The 23,825-nt window shown below is 44.8% G+C and overlaps 1 protein-coding gene across 5 annotated transcripts in view; it reads right to left on the minus strand.

The window, feature by feature from the left end:
* The window catches only part of LOC138326040 (methylthioribose-1-phosphate isomerase-like), a 44,585-nt gene that overhangs the window by 18,281 nt on the left and 2,479 nt on the right, over nt 1-23,825 (minus strand). For 3 of the 5 annotated variants that reach the window (XM_069272149.1, XM_069272152.1, XM_069272154.1), the window contains exons 2-4: nt 21,254-21,414; nt 20,742-20,977; nt 19,696-19,865 (exon numbers count right to left, since the gene is read on the minus strand). In XM_069272149.1, the coding sequence (XP_069128250.1) occupies nt 19,696-19,865; nt 20,742-20,977; nt 21,254-21,385 (538 nt within the window). In that variant the 5' untranslated portion in view covers nt 21,386-21,414. Of the gene's footprint in view, nt 1-19,695; nt 19,866-20,741; nt 20,978-21,253; nt 21,427-23,825 lie in introns of all 5 variants that reach the window. The other 2 variants (XM_069272150.1, XM_069272153.1) reach the window with 1 other exon arrangement.

Consider the following 23,825-nt stretch of genomic DNA (forward strand, 5'->3'; position numbering starts at 1 on the left):
TGTGCCGTACCCTGCTGTTGTCAGAGACCCAGTATTACAGTAAATTTACCTAGAGCTGTGCCGTACCCTGCTGTTGTCAGAGACCCAGTATTACAGTAAATTTACCTAGAGCTGTGCCGTACCCTGCTGTTGTCAGAGACCCAGTATTACAGTAAATTTACCTAGAGCTGTGCCGTACCCTGCTGTTGTCAGAGACCCAGTATTACAGTAAATTTACCTAGAGCTGTGCCGTACCCTGCTGTTGTCAGAGACCCAGTATTACAGTAAATTTACCTAGAGCTGTGCCGTACCCTGCTGTTGTCAGAGACCCAGTATTACAGTAAATTTACCTAGAGCTGTGCCGTACCCTACTGTTGTCAGAGACCCAGTATTACAGTAAATTTACCTAGAGCTGTGTCATACCCTGCTGTTGTCAGAGACCCAGTATTACAGTAAATTTACCTAGAGCTGTGCCGTACCCTGCTGTTGTCAGGGACCCAGTATTACAGTAAATTTACCTAGAGCTTTGCCGTATCCTGCTGTTGTCAGGGACCCAGAATTACAGTAAATTTACCTAGAGCTGTCCCGTACCCTGCTGTTGTCAGAGACCCAGTATTACAGTAAATTTACCTAGAGCTGTGCCGTACCCTGCTGTTGTCAGAGACCCAGTATTACAGTAAATTTACCTAGAGCTGTGCCGTACCCTGCTGTTGTCAGAGACCCAGTATTACAGTAAGTTTACCTAGAGCTGTGCCGTACCCTGCTGTTGTCAGAGACCCAGTATTACAGTAATTTTACCTAGAGCTGTGCCGTACCCTGCTGTTGTCAGAGACCCAGTATTACAGTAAATTTACCTAGAGCTGTGCCGTACCCTGCTGTTGTCAGAGACCCAGTATTACAGTAAATTTACCTAGAGCTGTGCCGTACCCTGCTGTTGTCAGAGACCCAGTATTACAGTAAATTTACCTAGAGCTGTCCCGTACCCTGCTGTTGTCAGAGACCCAGTATTACAGTAAATTTACCTAGAGCTGTGCCGTACCCTGCTGTTGTCAGAGACCCAGTATTACAGTAAATTTACCTAGAGCTGTGCCGTACCCTGCTGTTGTCAGAGACCCAGTATTACAGTAAATTTACCTAGAGCTGTGCCGTACCCTGCTGTTGTCAGAGATCCAGTATTACAGTAAATTTACCTAGAGCTGTTCCCGTACCCTGCTGTTGTCAGAGACCCAGTATTACAGTAAATTTACCTAGAGCTGTGCCGTACCCTGCTGTTGTCAGAGACCCAGTATTACAGTAAATTTACCTAGAGCTGTGCCGTACCCTGCTGTTGTCAGAGATCCAGTATTACAGTAAATTTACCTAGAGCTGTGCCGTACCCTGCTGTTGTCAGAGACCCAGTATTACAGTAAATTTTACCTAGAGCTGTGCCGTACCCTGCTGTTGTCAGAGACCCAGTATTACAGTAAATTTACCTAGAGCTGTGCCGTACCCTGCTGTTGTCAGAGACCCAGTATTACAGTAAATTTACCTAGAGCTGTGCCGTACCCTGCTGTTGTCAGAGACCCAGTATTACAGTAAATTTACCTAGAGCTGTCCCGTACCCTGCTGTTGTCAGGGACCCAGTATTACAGTAAATTTACCTAGAGCTGTCCCGTACCCTGCTGTTGTCAGAGACCCAGTATTACAGTAAATTTACCTAGAGCTGTGCCGTACCCTGCTGTTGTCAGAGACCCAGTATTACAGTAAATTTACCTAGAGCTGTGCCGTACCCTGCTGTTGTCAGAGATCCAGTATTACAGTAAATTTACCTAGAGCTGTGCCGTACCCTGCTGTTGTCAGAGACCCAGTATTACAGTAAATTTACCTAGAGCTGTGCCGTACCCTGCTGTTGTCAGAGACCCAGTATTACAGTAAATTTACCTAGAGCTGTGCCGTACCCTGCTGTTGTCAGAGACCCAGTATTACAGTAAATTTACCTAGAGCTGTGCCGTACCCTGCTGTTGTCAGAGACCCAGTATTACAGTAAATTTACCTAGAGCTGTGCCGTACCCTGCTGTTGTCAGAGACCCAGTATTACAGTTACCTAGAGTTGCCGTACCTAGAGTCAGAGACCCGTATTACAGTAAATTTACCTGCTGTGTACCTGCGTGTCAGAGACCCAGTATTACAGTAAATTTACCTAGAGTACCCTGCGTTGTCAGGACCCAGTATTACATAAATTTACCTAGAGCTGTGCCGTACCCTGCTGTTGTCAGAGACCCAGTATTACAGTAAATTTACCTAGAGCTGTCCCGTACCCTGCTGTTGTCAGAGATCCAGTATTACAGTAAATTTACCTAGAGCTGTCCCGTACCCTGCTGTTGTCAGAGACCCAGTATTACAGTAAATTTTACCTAGAGCTGTGCCGTACCCTGCTGTTGTCAGAGACCCAGTATTACAGTAAATTTACCTAGAGCTGTGCCGTACCCTGCTGTTGTCAGAGATCCAGTATTACAGTAAGTTTACCTAGAGCTGTGCCGTACCCTGCTGTTGTCAGAGACCCAGTATTACAGTAAATTTACCTAGAGCTGTGTCGTACCCTGCTGTTGTCAGAGACCCAGTATTACATTAAATTTACCTTGAGCTGTGCCGTACCCTGCTGTTGTCAGAGACCCAGTATTACAGTAAATTTACCTAGAGCTGTGCCGTACCCTGCTGTTGTCAGAGACCCAGTATTACAGTAAATTTACCTAGAGCTGTGCCGTACCCTGCTGTTGTCAGAGACCCAGTATTACAGTAAATTTACCTAGAGCTGTGCCGTACCCTGCTGTTGTCAGAGACCCAGTATTACAGTAAATTTACCTAGAGCTGTGCCGTACCCTGCTGTTGTCAGAGACCCAGTATTACAGTAAATTTACCTAGAGCTGTGTCGTACCCTGCTGTTGTCAGAGACCCAGTATTACAGTAAATTTACCTAGAGCTTGCCGTACCCTGCTGTTGTCAGAGACCCAGTATTACAGTAAATTTACCTAGAGCTGTGCCGTACCCTGCTGTTGTCAGAGACCCAGTATTACAGTAAATTTACCTAGAGCTGTCCCGTACCCTGCTGTTGTCAGAGACCCAGTATTACAGTAAATTTACCTAGAGCTGTGCCGTACCCTGCTGTTGTCAGAGACCCAGTATTACAGTAAATTTACCTAGAGCTGTGCCGTACCCTGCTGTTGTCAGAGACCCAGTATTACAGTAAATTTACCTAGAGCTGTGCCGTACCCTGCTGTTGTCAGAGACCCAGTATTACAGTAAATTTACCTAGAGCTGTGTCCCGTACCCTGCTGTTGTCAGAGACCCAGTATTACAGTAAATTTACCTAGAGCTGTGCCGTACCCTGCTGTTGTCAGAGACCCAGTATTACAGTAAATTTACCTAGAGCTGTGCCGTACCCTGCTGTTGTCAGAGACCCAGTATTACAGTAAATTTACCTAGAGCTGTGCCGTACCCTGCTGTTGTCAGAGACCCAGTATTACAGTAAATTTACCTAGAGCTGTGCCGTACCCTGCTGTTGTCAGAGACCCAGTATTACAGTAAATTTACCTAGAGCTGTGCCGTACCCTGCTGTTGTCAGAGACCCAGTATTACAGTAAGTTTACCTAGAGCTGTCCCGTACCCTGCTGTTGTCAGAGATCCAGTATTACAGTAAGTTTACCTAGAGCTGTGCCGTACCCTGCTGTTGTCAGAGACCCAGTATTACAGTAAATTTACCTAGAGCTGTGCCGTACCCTGCTGTTGTCAGAGACCCAGTATTACAGTAAATTTACCTAGAGCTGTGCCGTACCCTGCTGTTGTCAGAGACCCAGTATTACAGTAAATTTACCTAGAGCTGTGCCGTACCCTGCTGTTGTCAGAGACCCAGTATTACAGTAAATTTACCTAGAGCTGTGCCGTACCCTGCTGTTGTCAGAGACCCAGTATTACAGTAAATTTACCTAGAGCTGTGCCGTACCCTGCTGTTGTCAGAGACCCAGTATTACAGTAAGTTTACCTAGAGCTGTGCCGTACCCTGCTGTTGTCAGAGACCCAGTATTACAGTAAATTTACCTAGAGCTGTGCCGTACCCTGCTGTTGTCAGAGACCCAGTATTACAGTAAATTTACCTAGAGCTGTGCCGTACCCTGCTGTTGTCAGAGACCCAGTATTACAGTAAATTTACCTAGAGCTGTGCCGTACCCTGCTGTTGTCAGAGACCCAGTATTACAGTAAATTTACCTAGAGCTGTGCCGTACCCTGCTGTTGTCAGAGATCCAGTATTACAGTAAATTTACCTAGAGCTGTGCCGTACCCTGCTGTTGTCAGAGACCCAGTATTACAGTAAATTTACCTAGAGCTGTGCCGTACCCTGCTGTTGTCAGAGACCCAGTATTACAGTAAATTTACCTAGAGCTGTGCCGTACCCTGCTGTTGTCAGAGACCCAGTATTACAGTAAATTTACCTAGAGCTGTGCCGTACCCTGCTGTTGTCAGAGACCCAGTATTACAGTAAATTTACCTAGAGCTGTGCCGTACCCTGCTGTTGTCAGAGACCCAGTATTACAGTAAATTTACCTAGAGCTGTCCCGTACCCTGCTGTTGTCAGAGACCCAGTATTACAGTAAATTTACCTAGAGCTGTGCCGTACCCTGCTGTTGTCAGAGACCCAGTATTACAGTAAATTTACCTAGAGCTGTGCCGTACCCTGCTGTTGTCAGACCAGATTACCAGTATTACAGTAAATTTACCTAGAGCTGTGCCGTACCCTGCTGTTGTCAGAGACCCAGTATTACAGTAAATTTACCTAGAGCTGTGCCGTACCCTGCTGTTGTCAGAGACCCAGTATTACAGTAAATTTACCTAGAGCTGTGCCGTACCCTGCTGTTGTCAGAGACCCAGTATTACAGTAAATTTACCTAGAGCTGTGTCCGTACCCTGCTGTTGTCAGAGACCCAGTATTACAGTAAATTTACCTAGAGCTGTGCCGTACCCTGCTGTTGTCAGAGACCCAGTATTACAGTAAATTTACCTAGAGCTGTGCCGTACCCTGCTGTTGTCAGAGACCCAGTATTACAGTAAATTTACCTAGAGCTGTGCCGTACCCTGCTGTTGTCAGAGACCCAGTATTACAGTAAATTTACCTAGAGCTGTGCCGTACCCTGCTGTTGTCAGAGACCCAGTATTACAGTAAATTTACCTAGAGCTGTGCCGTACCCTGCTGTTGTCAGAGACCCAGTATTACAGTAAATTTACCTAGAGCTGTGCCGTACCCTGCTGTTGTCAGAGACCCAGTATTACAGTAAATTTACCTAGAGCTGTGCCGTACCCTGCTGTTGTCAGAGACCCAGTATTACAGTAAATTTACCTAGAGCTGTGCCGTACCCTGCTGTTGTCAGGGACCCAGTATTACAGTAAATTTACCTAGAGCTGTGCCGTACCCTGCTGTTGTCAGAGACCCAGTATTACAGTAAATTTACCTAGAGCTGTGCCGTACCCTGCTGTTGTCAGAGACCCAGTATTACAGTAAATTTACCTAGAGCTGTGCCGTACCCTGCTGTTGTCAGAGACCCAGTATTACAGTAAATTTACCTAGAGCTGTGCCGTACCCTGCTGTTGTCAGAGACCCAGTATTACAGTAAATTTACCTAGAGCTGTGCCGTACCCTGCTGTTGTCAGAGACCCAGTATTACAGTAAATTTACCTAGAGCTGTGCCGTACCCTGCTGTTGTCAGAGACCCAGTATTACAGTAAATTTACCTAGAGCTGTGCCGTACCCTGCTGTTGTCAGAGACCCAGTATTACAGTAAGTTTACCTAGAGCTGTGCCGTACCCTGCTGTTGTCAGAGACCCAGTATTACAGTAAGTTTACCTAGAGCTGTGCCGTACCCTGCTGTTGTCAGAGACCCAGTATTACAGTAAATTTACCTAGAGCTGTGCCGTACCCTGCTGTTGTCAGAGACCCAGTATTACAGTAAATTTACCTAGAGCTGCCGTACCCTGCTGTTTGTCAGGACCCAGTATTACAGTAAATTTACCTAGAGCTTGCCGTACCCTGCTGTTGTCAGACCCAGTATTACAGTAAGTTTACCTAGAGCTGTGCCGTACCCTGCTGTTGTCAGAGACCCAGTATTACAGTAAGTTAACCTTGAGCTGTGCCGTACCCTGCTGTTGTCAGAGATCCAGTATTACAGTAAATTTACCTAGAGCTGTGCCGTACCCTGCTGTTGTCAGAGACCCAGTATTACAGTAAGTTTACCTAGAGCTGTGCCGTACCCTGCTGTTGTCAGAGATCCAGTATTACAGTAAGTTTACCTAGAGCTGTGCCGTACCCTGCTGTTGTCAGAGACCCAGTATTACAGTAAATTTACCTAGAGCTGTGCCGTACCCTGCTGTTGTCAGAGACCCAGTATTACAGTAAATTTACCTAGAGCTGTCCCGTACCCTGCTGTTGTCAGAGACCCAGTATTACAGTAAATTTACCTAGGGGAGCTGTGCCGTACCCTGCTGTTGTCAGAGACCCAGTATTACAGTAAATTTACCTAGAGCTGTGCCGTACCCTGCTGTTGTCAGAGACCCAGTATTACAGTAAATTTACCTAGAGCTGTCCCGTACCCTGCTGTTGTCAGAGACCCAGTATTACAGTAAATTTACCTAGAGCTGTGCCGTACCCTGCTGTTGTCAGAGACCCAGTATTACAGTAAATTTACCTAGAGCTGTGCCGTACCCTGCTGTTGTCAGAGACCCAGTATTACAGTAAATTTACCTAGAGCTGTGCCGTACCCTGCTGTTGTCAGGGACCCAGTATTACAGTAAATTTACCAAGAGCTGTCCCGTACCCTGCTGTTGTCAGAGATCCAGTATTACAGTAAGTTTACCTAGAGCTGTGCCGTACCCTGCTGTTGTCAGAGACCCAGTATTACAGTAAATTTACCTAGAGCTGTGCCGTACCCTGCTGTTGTCAGAGACCCAGTATTACAGTAAATTTACCTAGAGCTGTGCCGTACCCTGCTGTTGTCAGAGACCCAGTATTACAGTAAATTTACCTAGAGCTGTGCCGTACCCTGCTGTTGTCAGAGACCCAGTATTACAGTAAATTTACCTAGAGCTGTCCCGTACCCTGCTGTTGTCAGAGACCCAGTATTACAGTAAATTTACCTAGAGCTGTGCCGTACCCTGCTGTTGTCAGAGACCCAGTATTACAGTAAATTTACCTAGAGCTGTGCCGTACCCTGCTGTTGTCAGAGACCCAGTATTACAGTAAATTTACCTAGAGCTGTGCCGTACCCTGCTGTTGTCAGAGACCCAGTATTACAGTAAATTTACCTAGAGCTGTGCCGTACCCTGCTGTTGTCAGAGACCCAGTATTACAGTAAATTTACCTAGAGCTGTGCCGTACCCTGCTGTTGTCAGAGACCCAGTATTACAGTAAATTTACCTAGAGCTGTCCGTACCCTGCTGTTGTCAGGACCCCAGTAATTTACTAGACCGTACCCTGCTGTTGTCAGAGACCCAGTATTACAGTAAATTTACCTAGAGCTGTGCCGTACCCTGCTGTTGTCAGAGACCCAGTATTACAGTAAATTTACCTAGAGCTGTGCCGTACCCTGCTGTTGTCAGAGACCCAGTATTACAGTAAATTTACCTAGAGCTGTGCCGTACCCTGCTGTTGTCAGAGACCCAGTATTACAGTAAATTTACCTAGAGCTGTGCCGTACCCTGCTGTTGTCAGAGACCCAGTATTACAGTAAATTTACCTAGAGCTGTCCGTACCCTGCTGTTGTCAGAGACCCAGTATTACAGTAAATTTACCTAGAGCTGTCCCGTACCCTGCTGTTGTCAGAGACCCAGTATTACAGTAAATTTACCTAGAGCTGTGCCGTACCCTGCTGTTGTCAGAGACCCAGTATTACAGTAAATTTACCTAGAGCTGTCCCGTACCCTGCTGTTGTCAGAGACCCAGTATTACAGTAAATTTACCTAGAGCTGTGCCGTACCCTGCTGTTGTCAGAGACCCAGTATTACAGTAAATTTACCTAGAGCTGTGCCGTACCCTGCTGTTGTCAGAGACCCAGTATTACAGTAAATTTACCTAGAGCTGTGCCGTACCCTGCTGTTGTCAGAGACCCAGTATTACAGTAAATTTACCTAGAGCTGTGCCGTACCCTGCTGTTGTCAGAGACCCAGTATTACAGTAAATTTACCTAGAGCTGTGCCGTACCCTGCTGTTGTCAGAGACCCAGTATTACAGTAAATTTACCTAGAGCTGTGCCGTACCCTGCTGTTGTCAGAGACCCAGTATTACAGTAAATTTACCTAGAGCTGTGCCGTACCCTGCTGTTGTCAGAGACCCAGTATTACAGTAAATTTACCTAGAGCTGTCCCGTACCCTGCTGTTGTCAGGGACCCAGTATTACAGTAAATTTATCTAGAGCTGTCCCGTACCCTGCTGTTGTCAGAGATCCAGTATTACAGTAAATTTACCTAGAGCTGTCCCGTACCCTGCTGTTGTCAGGGACCCAGTATTACAGTAAATTTACCTAGAGCTTTGCCGTATCCTGCTGTTGTCAGGGACCCAGAATTACAGTAAATTTACCTAGAGCTGTCCCGTAACCTGCTGTTGTCAGAGATCCAGTATTACAGTAAATTTACCAAGAGCAGTCCCGTTCCCTGCTGTTGTCAGAGACCCAGTATTACAGTAAATTTACCTAGAGCTGTGCCGTACCCTGCTGTTGTCAGAGACCCAGTATTACAGTAAATTTACCTAGAGCTGTGCCGTACCCTGCTGTTGTCAGAGACCCAGTATTACAGTAATTTACCTAGAGCTGTGCCGTACCCTGCTGTTGTCAGAGACCCAGTATTACAGTAAATTTACCTAGAGCTGTGCCGTACCCTGCTGTTGTCAGAGACCCAGTATTACAGTAAATTTACCTAGAGCTGTGCCGTACCCTGCTGTTGTCAGAGACCCAGTATTACAGTAAATTTACCTAGAGCTGTGTCCCGTACCCTGCTGTTGTCAGAGACCCAGTATTACAGTAAATTTACCTAGAGCTGTGCCGTACCCTGCTGTTGTCAGAGACCCAGTATTACAGTAAATTTACCTAGAGCTGTGCCGTACCCTGCTGTTGTCAGAGACCCAGTATTACAGTAAGTTTACCTAGAGCTGTGCCGTACCCTGCTGTTGTCAGAGACCCAGTATTACAGTAAATTTACCTAGAGCTGTCCCGTACCCTGCTGTTGTCAGAGATCCAGTATTACAGTAAATTTACCTAGAGCTGTGCCGTACCCTGCTGTTGTCAGAGACCCAGTATTACAGTAAATTTACCTAGAGCTTTGCCGTACCCTGCTGTTGTCAGAGACCCAGTATTACAGTAAATTTACCTAGAGCTGTCCCGTACCCTGCTGTTGTCAGAGACCCAGTATTACAGTAAATTTACTAGAGCTGTGCCGTACCCTGCTGTTGTCAGAGACCCAGTATTACAGTAAATTTACCTAGAGCTGTGCCGTACCCTGCTGTTGTCAGAGACCCAGTATTACAGTAAATTTACCTAGAGCTGTGCCGTACCCTGCTGTTGTCAGAGACCCAGTATTACATTAAATTTACCTAGAGCTGTGCCGTACCCTGCTGTTGTCAGAGACCCAGTATTACAGTAAATTTACCTAGAGCTTGTGCCTTACCCTGCTGTTGTCAGAGACCCAGTATTACAGTAAATTTACCTAGAGCTGTGCCGTACCCTGCTGTTGTCAGAGACCCAGTATTACAGTAAGTTTACCTAGAGCTGTGCCGTACCCTGCTGTTGTCAGAGATCCAGTATTACAGTAAATTTACCTAGAGCTGTCCCGTACCCTGCTGTTGTCAGAGACCCAGTATTACAGTAAATTTACCTAGAGCTGTGCCGTACCCTGCTGTTGTCAGAGACCCAGTATTACAGTAAATTTACCTAGAGCTGTGCCGTACCCTGCTGTTGTCAGAGATCCAGTATTACAGTAAATTTACCTAGAGCTGTGCCGTACCCTGCTGTTGTCAGAGACCCAGTATTACAGTAAATTTACCTAGAGCTGTGCCGTACCCTCCTGCTGTTGTCAGAGACCCAGTATTACAGTAAATTTACCTAGAGCTGTGCCGTACCCTGCTGTTGTCAGAGACCCAGTATTACAGTAAATTTACCAAGAGCTGTCCCGTACCCTGCTGTTGTCAGGGACCCAGTATTACAGTAAATTTACCTAGAGCTGTCCCGTACCCTGCTGTTGTCAGAGACCCAGTATTACAGTAAATTTACCTAGAGCTGTGCCGTACCCTGCTGTTGTCAGGGACCCAGTATTACAGTAAATTTACCTAGAGCTGTCCCGTACCCTGCTGTTGTCAGAGACCCAGTATTACAGTAAATTTACCAAGAGCTGTGCCGTACCCTGCTGTTGTCAGAGACCCAGTATTACAGTAAATTTACCTAGAGCTGTGCCGTACCCTGCTGTTGTCAGAGACCCAGTATTACAGTAAATTTACCAAGAGCTGTCCCGTACCCTGCTGTTGTCAGGGACCCAGTATTACAGTAAATTTACCTAGAGCTGTCCCGTACCCTGCTGTTGTCAGAGATCCAGTATTACAGTAAATTTACCTAGAGCTGTCCCGTACCCTGCTGTTGTCAGAGACCCAGTATTACAGTAAATTTACCTAGAGCTTTGCCGTATCCTGCTGTTGTCAGGGACCCAGAATTACAGTAAATTTACCTAGAGCTGTCCCGTACCCTGCTGTTGTCAGAGATCCAGTATTACAGTAAATTTACCTAGAGCTGTCCCGTACCCTGCTGTTGTCAGAGACCCAGTATTACAGTAAATTTACCTAGAGCTTTGCCGTATCCTGCTGTTGTCAGGGACCCAGTATTACAGTAAATTTACCTAGAGCTGTGCCGTACCCTGCTGTTGTCAGGGACCCAGTATTACAGTAAGTTTACCTAGAGCTGTGCCGTACCCTGCTGTTGTCAGGGACCCAGTATTACAGTAAGTTTACCTAGAGCTGTCCGTACCCTGCTGTTGTCAGAGACCCAGTATTACAGTAAATTTACCTAGAGCTGTGCCGTACCCTGCTGTTGTCAGAGACCCAGTATTACAGTAAATTTACCTAGAGCTGTGCCGTACCCTGCTGTTGTCAGAGACCCAGTATTACAGTAAATTTACCTAGAGCTGTGCCGTACCCTGCTGTTGTCAGAGACCCAGTATTACAGTAAATTTACCTAGAGCTCTGCCGTACCCTGCTGTTGTCAGAGACCCAGTATTACAGTAAGTTTACCTAGAGATGTGCCGTACCCTGCTGTTGTCAGAGACCCAGTATTACAGTAAGTTTACCTAGAGCTGTGCCGTACCCTGCTGTTGTCAGAGACCCAGTATTACAGTAAGTTTACCTAGAGCTGTGCCGTACCCTGCTGTTGTCAGAGACCCAGTATTACAGTAAATTTACCTAGAGCTGTGCCGTACCCTGCTGTTGTCAGAGACCCAGTATTACAGTAAATTTACCTAGAGCTGTGCCGTACCCTGTGTTGTCAGAGGACCCAGTATTACAGTAAATTTACCTAGAGCTGTGCCGTACCCTGCTGTTGTCAGAGACCCAGTATTACAGTAAATTTACCTAGAGCTGTCCGTACCCTGCTGTTGTCAGAGACCCAGTATTACAGTAAATTTACCTAGAGCTGTCCGTACCCTGCTGTTGTCAGAGACCCAGTATTACAGTAAATTTACCTAGAGCTGTGCCGTACCCTACTGTTGTCAGAGACCCAGTATTACAGTAATTTACCTAGAGCTGTGCCGTACCCTGCTGTTGTCAGAGATCCAGTATTACAGTAAGTTTACCTAGAGCTGTGCCGTACCCTGCTGTTGTCAGAGACCCAGTATTACAGTAAATTTACCTAGAGCTGTGCCGTACCCTGCTGTTGTCAGAGATCCAGTATTACAGTAAATTTACCTAGAGCTGTGCCGTACCCTGCTGTTGTCAGAGACCCAGTATTACAGTAAATTTACCTAGAGCTGTGCCGTACCCTGCTGTTGTCAGAGACCCAGTATTACAGTAAATTTACCTAGAGCTGTGCCGTACCCTGCTGTTGTCAGAGACCCAGTATTACAGTAAATTTACCTAGAGCTGTGCCGTACCCTGCTGTTGTCAGAGACCCAGTATTACAGTAAATTTACCTAGAGCTGTGCCGTACCCTGCTGTTGTCAGAGACCCAGTATTACAGTAAATTTACCTAGAGCTGTGCCGTACCCTGCTGTTGTCAGAGACCCAGTATTACAGTAAATTTACCTAGAGCTGTGCTGTACCCTGCTGTTGTCAGAGACCCAGTATTACAGTAAATTTACCTAGAGCTGTGCCGTACCCTGCTGTTGTCAGAGACCCAGTATTACAGTAAATTTACCTAGAGCTGTGCTGTACCCTGCTGTTGTCAGGGACCCAGTATTACAGTAAATTTACCTAGAGCTGTGCCGTACCCTGCTGTTGTCAGAGACCCAGTATTACAGTAAATTTACCTAGAGCTGTGCCGTACCCTGCTGTTGTCAGAGACCCAGTATTACAGTAAATTTACCTAGAGCTGTGCCGTACCCTGCTGTTGTCAGAGACCCAGTATTACAGTAAATTTACCTAGAGCTGTGCCGTACCCTGCTGTTGTCAGAGACCCAGTATTACAGTAAATTTACCTAGAGCTGTGCCGTACCCTGCTGTTGTCAGAGACCCAGTATTACAGTAAATTTACCTAGAGCTGTCCCGTACCCTGCTGTTGTCAGAGACCCAGTATTACAGTAAATTTACCTAGAGCTGTCCCGTACCCTGCTGTTGTCAGAGACCCAGTATTACAGTAAATTTACCTAGAGCTGTGCCGTACCCTGCTGTTGTCAGAGACCCAGTATTACAGTAAATTTACCTAGAGCTGTGCCGTACCCTGCTGTTGTCAGAGACCCAGTATTACAGTAAGTTTACCTAGAGCTGTGCCGTACCCTGCTGTTGTCAGAGACCCAGTATTACAGTAAATTTACCTAGAGCTGTGCCGTACCCTGCTGTTGTCAGAGACCCAGTATTACTGTAAATTTACCTAGAGCTGTGCCGTACCCTGCTGTTGTCAGAGATCCAGTATTACAGTAAATTTACCTAGAGCTGTGCGTACCCTGCTGTTGTCAGAGACCCAGTATTACAGTAAATTTACCTAGAGCTGTGCCGTACCCTGCTGTTGTCAGAGACCCAGTATTACAGTAAATTTACCTAGAGCTGTGCCGTACCCTGCTGTTGTCAGAGACCCAGTATTACAGTAAATTTACCTAGAGCTGTGTCGTACCCTGCTGTTGTCAGAGACCCAGTATTACAGTAAATTTACCTAGAGCTGTGCCGTACCCTGCAGTTGTCAGAGACCCAGTATTACAGTAAATTTACCTAGAGCTGTGCCGTACCCTGCTGTTGTCAGAGACCCAGTATTACAGTAATTTTACCTAGAGCTGTGCCGTACCCTGCTGTTGTCAGGGACCCAGTATTACAGTAAATTTACCTAGAGCTGTGCCGTACCCTGCTGTTGTCAGAGACCCAGTATTACAGTAAGTTTACCTAGAGCTGTGCCGTACCCTGCTGTTGTCAGAGACCCAGTATTACAGTAAATTTACCTAGAGCTGTGCCGTACCCTGCTGTTGTCAGAGACCCAGTATTACAGTAAATTTACCTAGAGCTGTGCCGTACCCTGCTGTTGTCAGAGACCCAGTATTACAGTAAAATTTACCTAGAGCTGTGCCGTACCCTGCTGTTGTCAGAGACCCAGTATTACAGTAAATTTACCTAGAGCTGTGCCGTACACTGCTGTTGTCAGAGACCCAGTATTACAGTAAATTTACCTAGAGCTGTGTCGTACCCTGCTGTTGTCAGAGACCCAGTATTACAGTAAATTTACCTAGAGCTGTGCCGTACCCTGCTGTTGTCAGAGACCCAGTATTACAGTAAGTTTACCTAGAGCTGTGCCGTACCCTGCTGTTGTCAGAGATCCAGTATTACAGTAAGTTTACCTAGAGCTGTGCCGTACCCTGCTGTTGTCAGAGACCCAGTATTACAGTAAATTTACCTAGAGCTGTGCCGTACCCTGCTGTTGTCAGAGACCCAGTATTACAGTAAATTTACCTAGAGCTGTGCCGTGTTGTCAGAGACCCAGTATTACAGTAAATTTACCTAGAGCTGTGCCGTACCCTGCTGTTGTCAGAGACCCAGTATTACAGTAAATTTACCTAGAGCTGTGCCGTACCCTGCTGTTGTCAGAGACCCAGTATTACAGTAAATTTACCTAGAGCTGTGCCGTACCCTGCTGTTGTCAGAGACCCAGTATTACAGTAAATTTACCTAGAGCTGTGTCATACCCTGCTGTTGTCAGAGACCCAGTATTACATTAAATTTACCTAGAGCTGTGCCGTACCCTGCAGTTGTCAGGGACCCAGTATTACAGTAAATTTACCTAGAGCTTTGCCGTATCCTGCTGTTGTCAGGGACCCAGTATTACAGTAAATTTACCAAGAGCTGTCCCGTACCCTGCTGTTGTCAGAGACCCAGTATTACAGTAAGTTTACCTAGAGCTGTGCCGTACCCTGCTGTTGTCAGAGATCCAGTATTACAGTAAATTTACCTAGAGCTGTGCCGTACCCTGCTGTTGTCAGAGACCCAGTATTACAGTAAATTTACCTAGAGCTGTGCCGTACCCTGCTGTTGTCAGAGACCCAGTATTACAGTAAATTTACCTAGAGCTGTGCCGTACCCTGCTGTTGTCAGAGACCCAGTATTACAGTAAATTTACCTAGAGCTGTGCCGTACCCTGCTGTTGTCAGAGATCCAGTATTACAGTAAATTTACCTAGAGCTGTGCCGTACCCTGCTGTTGTCAGAGACCCAGTATTACAGTAAGTTTACCTAGAGCTGTGCCGTACCCTGCTGTTGTCAGAGACCCAGTATTACAGTAAATTTACCTAGAGCTGTGCCGTACCCTGCTGTTGTCAGAGACCCAGTATTACAGTAAGTTTACCTAGAGCTGTGCCGTACCCTGCTGTTGTCAGAGACCCAGTATTACAGTAAATTTACCTAGAGCTGTGCCGTACCCTGCTGTTGTCAGAGACTCCAGTATTACAGTAAATTTACCTAGAGCTGTGCCGTACCCTGCTGTTGTCAGAGACCCAGTATTACAGTAAATTTACCTAGAGCTGTGCCGTACCCTGCTGTTGTCAGAGACCCAGTATTACAGTAAATTTACCTAGAGCTGTGCCGTACCCTGCTGTTGTCAGAGACCAGTATTACAGTAAATTTACCTAGAGCTGTGCCGTACCCTGCTGTTGTCAGAGACCCAGTATTACAGTAAATTTACCTAGAGCTGTGCCGTACCCTGCTGTTGTCAGAGACCCAGTATTACAGTAAATTTACCTAGAGCTGTGCCGTACCCTGCTGTTGTCAGAGACCCAGTATTACAGTAAATTTACCTAGAGCTGTGCCGTACCCTGCTGTTGTCAGAGACCCAGTATTACAGTAAATTTACCTAGAGCTGTGCCGTACCCTGCTGTTGTCAGAGACCCAGTATTACAGTAAATTTACCTAGAGCTGTGCCGTACCCTGCTGTTGTCAGAGACCCAGTATTACAGTAAATTTACCTAGAGCTGTGCCGTACCCTGCTGTTGTCAGAGACCCAGTATTACAGTAAATTTACCTAGAGCTGTCCCGTACCCTGCTGTTGTCAGAGACCCAGTATTACAGTAAATTTACCTAGAGCTGTGCCGTACCCTGCTGTTGTCAGAGACCCAGTATTACAGTAAATTTACCTAGAGCTGTGCCGTACCCTGCTGTTGTCAGAGACCCAGTATTACAGTAAGTTTACCTAGAGCTGTGCCGTACCCTGCTGTTGTCAGAGACCCAGTATTACAGTAAATTTACCTAGAGCTGTGCCGTACCCTGCTGTTGTCAGAGACCCAGTATTACAGTAAATTTACCTAGAGCTGTGCCGTACCCTGCTGTTGTCAGAGACCCAGTATTACAGTAAATTTACCTAGAGCTGTCCCGTACCCTGCTGTTGTCAGAGATCCAGTATTACAGTAAATTTACCTAGAGCTGTGCCGTACCCTGCTGTTGTCAGGGACCCAGTATTACAGTAAATTTACCTAGAGCTGTCCCGTACCCTGCTGTTGTCAGAGACCCAGTATTACAGTAAATTTACCTAGAGCTGTGTCGTACCCTGCTGTTGTCAGAGACCCAGTATTACATTAAATTTACCTAGAGCTGTGCCATACCCTGCTGTTGTCAGAGACCCAGTATTACAGTAAATTTACCTAGAGCTCTGCCTTACCCTGCTGTTGTCAGAGACCCAGTATTACAGTAAGTTTACCTAGAGCTGTGCCGTACCCTGCTGTTGTCAGAGACCCAGTATTACAGTAAGTTTACCTAGAGCTGTGCCGTACCCTGCTGTTGTCAGAGACCCAGTATTACAGTAAATTTACCTAGAGCTGTGCCGTACCCTGCTGTTGTCAGAGACCCAGTATTACAGTAAATTTACCTAGAGCTGTGCCGTACCCTGCTGTTGTCAGAGACCCAGTATTACAGTAAATTTACCTAGAGCTGTGTCATACCCTGCTGTTGTCAGAGACCCAGTATTACAGTAAATTTACCTAGAGCTGTCCGTACCCTGCTGTTGTCAGAGACCCAGTATTACAGTAAATTTACCTAGAGCTGTGCCGTACCCTGCTGTTGTCAGAGACCCAGTATTACAGTAAATTTACCTAGAGCTGTGCCGTACCCTGCTGTTGTCAGAGACCCAGTATTACAGTAAGTTTACCTTGAGCTGTGCCGTACCCTGCTGTTGTCAGAGATCCAGTATTACAGTAAATTTACCTAGAGCTGTGCCGTACCCTGCTGTTGTCAGAGACCCAGTATTACAGTAAATTTACCTAGAGCTGTGCCGTACCCTGCTGTTGTCAGAGACCCAGTATTACAGTAAATTTACCTAGAGCTGTGCCGTACCCTGCTGTTGTCAGAGACCCAGTATTACAGTAAATTTACCTAGAGCTGTGCCGTACCCTGCTGTTGTCAGAGACCCAGTATTACAGTAAATTTACCTAGAGCTGTGCCGTACCCTGCTGTTGTCAGAGACCCAGTATTACAGTAAATTTACCTAGAGCTGTGCCGTACCCTGCTGTTGTCAGAGACCCAGTATTACAGTAAGTTTACCTAGAGCTGTGCCGTACCCTGCTGTTGTCAGAGATCCAGTATTACAGTAAGTTTACCTAGAGCTGTGCCGTACCCTGCTGTTGTCAGAGACCCAGTATTACAGTAAATTTACCTAGAGCTGTGCCGTGTTGTCAGAGGCCCAGTATTACAGTAAATTTACCTAGAGCTGTGTCATACCCTGCTGTTGTCAGAGACCCAGTATTACAGTAAATTTACCTAGAGCTGTGTCGTACCCTGCTGTTGTCAGAGACCCAGTATTACAGTAAATTTACCTAGAGCTGTGCCGTACCCTGCTGTTGTCAGAGACCCAGTATTACAGTAAATTTACCTAGAGCTGTGCCGTACCCTGCTGTTGTCAGAGACCCAGTATTACAGTAAGTTTACCTAGAGCTGTGCCGTACCCTGCTGTTGTCAGAGACCAGTATTACAGTAAGTTTACCTAGAGCTGTGCCGTACCCTGCTGTTGTCAGAGACCCAGTATTACAGTAAATTTACCTAGAGCTGTGCCGTACCCTGCTGTTGTCAGAGATCCAGTATTACAGTAAATTTACCTAGAGCTGTGCCGTACCCTGCTGTTGTCAGAGACCCAGTATTACAGTAAATTTACCTAGAGCTGTGCCGTACCCTGCTGTTGTCAGAGACCCAGTATTACAGTAAATTTAGCCTAGAGCGTATCCGTATACCAGCTGCTGTTGTGTCAGAGACCCAGTATTACAGTAAATTTACCTAGAGCTGTGCCGTACCCTGCTGTTGTCAGAGACCCAGTATTACAGTAAATTTACCTAGAGCTGTGCCGTACCCTGCTGTTGTCAGAGACCCAGTATTACAGTAAATTTACCTAGAGCTGTGCCGTACCCTGCTGTTGTCAGAGACCCAGTATTACAGTAAATTTACCTAGAGCTGTGCCGTACCCTGCTGTTGTCAGAGACCCAGTATTACAGTAAATTTACCTAGAGCTGTGCCGTACCCTGCTGTTGTCAGAGACCCAGTATTACAGTAAATTTACCTAGAGCTGTGCCGTACCCTGCTGTTGTCAGAGACCCAGTATTACAGTAAATTTACCTAGAGCTGTGCCGTACCCTGCTGTTGTCAGAGACCCAGTATTACAGTAAATTTACCTAGAGCTGTGCTGTACCCTGCTGTTGTCAGAGACCCAGTATTACAGTAAATTTACCTAGAGCTGTGTCATACCCTGCTGTTGTCAGAGACCCAGTATTACAGTAAATTTACCTAGAGCTGTGCCGTACCCTGCTGTTGTCAGAGACCCAGTATTACAGTAAATTTACCTAGAGCTGTGCCATACCCTGCTGTTGTCAGAGACCCAGTATTACAGTAAATTTACCTAGAGCTGTGCCGTACCCTGCTGTTGTCAGAGACCCAGTATTACAGTAAATTTACCTAGAGCTGTGCCATACCCTGCTGTTGTCAGAGACCCAGTATTACAGTAAGTTTACCTAGAGCTGTCCCGTACCCTGCTGTTGTCAGAGACCCAGTATTACAGTAAATTTACCTAGAGCTGTGCCGTACCCTGCTGTTGTCAGAGACCCAGTATTACAGTAAATTTACCTAGAGCTGTGCTGTACCCTGCTGTTGTCAGAGACCCAGTATTACAGTAAATTTACCTAGAGCTGTGCCATACCCTGCTGTTGTCAGAGACCCAGTATTACAGTAAATTTACCTAGAGCTGTGCCATACCCTGCTGTTGTCAGAGACCCAGTATTACAGTAAATTTACCTAGAGCTGTGCCGTACCCTGCTGTTGCCAGGGACCCAGTATTACAGTAAATTTACCTAGAGCTGTGCCATACCCTGCTGTTGTCAGAGACCCAGTATTACAGTAAATTTACCTAGAGCTGTGCCGTACCCTGCAGTTGTCAGAGACCCAGTATTACAGTAAATTTACCTAGAGCTGTGCCGTACCCTGCTGTTGCCAGGGACCCTGTAATACAGTAAATTTACCTAGAGCTGTGCCATACCCTGCAGTTGCCAGGGACCCAGTATTACATTAAATTTACCTAGAGCTGTGCCATACCCTGCTGTTGTCAGAGACCAGTATTACAGTAAATTTACCTAGAGCTGTGCCTACCCTGCGTTGTCAGAGACCAGTATTACAGTAAATTTACCTAGAGCTGTGCCATACCCTGCTGTGCAGGACCAGTATTACAGTAAATTTACCTAGAGCTGTGCCATACCCTGCAGTTGTCAGAGACCCAGTATTACAGTAAATTTACCTAGAGCTGTGCCTACCCTGCTGTTGTCAGGACCACAGTATTACGTATGTTTACCTAGACTGTGCCTACCCGCTGTTGTCAGAGACCCAGTATTACAGTAAATTTACCTAGAGCTGTGCCATACCCTGCTGTTGTCAGAGACCCAGTATTACAGTAAATTTACCTAGAGCTGTGCTGTACCCTGCTGTTGCCAGGGACCCAGTATTACAGTAAGTTTACCTAGAGCTGTGCCGTACCCTGCTGTTGTCAGAGATCCAGTATTACAGTAAATTTACCTAGAGCTGTGCCGTACCCTGCTGTTGCCAGGGACCCAGTATTACAATGTGTGAGAACCCTAGCTTTACGGTGAGAACATCGCTCCATGATGTCCATTGCACCATACTTTGCCAGGGCAATGTTGTCACCACGATCAGCTTCAAGCATCTTTTCAATTTCCTTTATGATTCTGAAATACACAAATAAAAGCAAAGCTACCTGCAGGATCTTATTTAACTACATAGCAAAGATCCATCAACCTGTAATCTATACCCCATCATCTGGTAGGCTGAAGTTTTTCATTCTTGATACCTTTTAAAAGTGTTTTGTAGTTAGAAATATTCATGGCCAGTAAATGGAACAATAGTCACGATATTTGTATGGTTCAATAGCATTTCAAATCAAAAAAAGTTCTTACACCAGCAGTACATCAGAAAATTATAATGGTAATAGATAATACATCCTCATGTTGTTCTGTCCAGCATCAAACATTTTCTCCCTATGATCAATCTAATCTGATGTACAGTAAAAGCTGATACTTCAACAATTTTATGTATATTTATTATTTCCATTATAGAATATACTAAAAGAAATTATATCATTTTTCCAACGATTGTGCAGTTTGTGCTACAATATTGTACAGCTGCTTAAGTCTGATAGTTAATTTTTTGCAATTTTGACTAAAAATAAGAAAATCAAATTTTAATGTTTTTAAAAATTTCATGATTTGACTATATTGTATATTAATTTCTCATTTTATTGCAAATCAAATTTTCATGACCATAGCAATGAAACAGTGAAAATATAAGCCCTTCAAAACACGATACGATATATACAAAAGGAAAAGAAATGTAGAACATGCTGTTTAGCTGATTGTAATCAATATCAATTGTTATGCACAAATGTTTAGGTTTATAATCAGTTTCATTATCCTATTTAGGGTATGGATATAGAGGCTTATGGTTTCCTGCATCCATTATGATTATTATAATTATGATACATGTAGCAATGTTTTTTGTTTTAAAAAGTTTACAGATAGAACCTTGATTGTACTAAAAAGTCTCACATCATTTTGAAATCCTCGACCTTTAGATCAGAGTCTTCGAGTAGTGTTGTGACTCGTTGTTTGAAATGTGTTGCCGAGGACCCCATGTTTACAGCAGTAGGCCTGGCAGTGACAAGATAGTCCAGTCTCTCACTGATAAAGCTACTCAGCTCATCTGGTGAAGCAAAGTCCTTCTTCAGCATCTCCACAGCCAGGCTGAGACATCCGACAATGGCTATAGCTGGTGCTCCTCGTACCTACCAAACACAGCATATCAGGCATCACTCTATCATTATCACTCAAAAATTGTAATACACTAAGGTTGTTTTGGGACAGGAGCATTTATTGGATGAAATACCACAAGATGATTTGTATTTTAACTTGTATTTGAATATATCTCTTCAAGCACTATAATTGAACCAACAGGGACACAATGTACAGTAATTGAACTGTAAGGTCATATTATGATGATTTTGATTTATAAATTACAATATTCCATGTCTTGACCCTTGCATCTTTAGTAATATAATCACCTGCATTTTCTTAATTGCTGCCCAGCCATCATCAGTATTGTTGATGTCTATATACTGTGTCTGTGTAGGTAGGAGCAGCTGGTCTAAAATGCTTAGTTTTCCTTTGGAGTATTTAATAGCTTCAAGTGTCATACTGCAATTTTCTGGCAGATACAGCGTTTCTGAAGAGCAAGCTTTAAAATAATGTCAGCATTCAAACACATGCATAAAGAAAGTCTTCTCTTATGTATAAACAGCAGAAACTCCTTGTTCCAGTTATAACCGAGCCTAGAATACAACCTTACACTTCCGATGACACTTCCGGTGTCAAGGGCGACGGACACGATTGTTTGTCGGTCCCAGGATACGGAGACAAAAACGTTATTTACTGAAGTCTGAAGTAGAACTTTCAGTAGTCAGTGTACATAATTGGTGATAAGTCTTCACGAAACACACAGGAACGATTGATACTTCGTGAAACCCATTGGAAACAACGGAGAAGTGGATTGAAGCATGGCCGGAGAGAAGACGACAAGCAAAGATGGCGGCGGCGTCCCTAGCGACGCGTCAAAGAAAACAAAAGGGAGATCATCGAGGTCTAAAACTGAACAAAACAACGTCTCTAAAATGGACTCGTGCTTCGCAACGAACTTCCAGATACCCAACCAAGATGAAGAAGAGGGATGGACATGCAAAGGTTGCAATGTTGTTTTCACGGACGATAATGACAAAGTGCTGGAGTGTGAGCGATGTCGCTCACATCACTGCACAAGATGCCTCGGGAAAACAGACAAAGAATATGAGATGCTCCAGAAGTCGGACTCCATGTGGTTCTGTACTGGATGCAAAGAAATCGTTCAAAAGCACATTGTAACCGACCTAAAGATTGAAGAAAGATGCAGAGCCATTCTGAACGAGTGCGAAAGCAGAATTGCCGCACTGGAAGCTGCGCTAACCCAGAAGTGTGACAAGGAAATGGTCCGAAAAATTATCAAGGAAGATCAACCCCAAACAAAGCATACAGAGGAAACAAGAGGAACCACCACAACTTCACAGAAACCAATCCTTACAAATATCATGTCTGAAGTTAATGAGAGGAAAAATAGAGAAAGTAACATTGTTATCTACGGTATTCCGGAAGCCAGCTCCACACTGAAAGACACAAGAATTTCCCACGATACAAGACATGTGAACAACATCCTGGATAAATGCAGAGCCAGGTCTGGAGAGGACATAGAAAAAGTCATACGACTTGGAAAATATAACAAAGAGGAACAGGATGGAAAGCAAAGACACAGGCCCTTGTTAGTATGTTTTAAAAACATTGAAACTAAGAAGACCCTGTTCAAGAACATAAGAACCCTCGGAGAACATGAAGAGCTCAAGCACATCAAGATCAGCAATGATCTCACAAAAGCTGAGAGGGAACAAGAAAAGGAACTCTGGGAGGAAGCCAAAAAGAAAAGGGAAGAAAACCCGTCGGGGGAATTCACCTACAAAATTCGAGGACCACCATGGGACAGAAAGATCGTAAAGATAAAAGTAGCAACATCAAGCGAATAACAAACAAAGGAAACATTGTAACTTTCGAAAACTTAAAATGTCTTTACACCAATGCAGATCAACTTAAAAACAAACTCTCAGAACTAGCTCTAAGAATAAACGAGGAAAAACCGGAGATAATCGGAATTACAGAAGTAAAACCAAAAATAAGATCTTTAAATATGAAGCCACAGGAATTCCATATAGAAGGCAACACCGATTACACTGTATTTGACAAAAACATTGATAATACGATCGGCAGAGGTATGATACTCTACATTCACAAGCTGCTGCAACCAAAAGAGGTGAAACTAGAAACTGAATTTCAAGAGAATCTATTTATAGAAATACAACTAAACGCGCACGAAAAGATATTAATTGGTTTATTATATAGATCAGACAGCGGAACAGATGAAAACAATCGAAACTTGAGGTACCTTATAAACGAAGCTTCAAACAAAGGATACTCGCAACTCATCATCATGGGAGACTTTAATTACCCAGACATCAATTGGGAAACATGGAACAGCAAAGGAGACAGCACAGAATCTCAGGAATACAAGTTTATCCAATGCTTGCAAGACAACTTCTTATCACAATACATTGAACACCCAACAAGATGGAGAGGGAATGACACACCACATTTACTGGATTTGGTAATAACCAATAACGAAAACATTATATCGTCCATAGAACACCAGAGTCCGTTAGGAAAAAGCGATCACAGCGTCATCATCTTCAACATTGATTGTAAAAGAACAGTTGATACCAAGGCCACAAACAAGATGTGCTACAGCAAAGCTAACTATGAGAAAATTAATGATGAAATAAGTCGCACAGACTGGACACGTGAATTATTAAAGGACCGGTCAATAGAAGAAAACTGGCAGATATTTCGGGATAAAATTCACGAACTAATCAATAAGTATGTACCAACCAAAATAATTAAAGTCAATAAAAACAATAAGAACACTTTCCCCGTGGACCAGGAGACATTGAAGCTAATTAAACTGAAACACTTACTATCAAAACAAATAGTGCAAACACTGGA

This window comes from Argopecten irradians, chromosome 6 (genome assembly GCF_041381155.1).
Source record: "Argopecten irradians isolate NY chromosome 6, Ai_NY, whole genome shotgun sequence".
In the NCBI taxonomy this organism is placed as follows: Eukaryota; Metazoa; Mollusca; class Bivalvia; order Pectinida; family Pectinidae; genus Argopecten; species Argopecten irradians.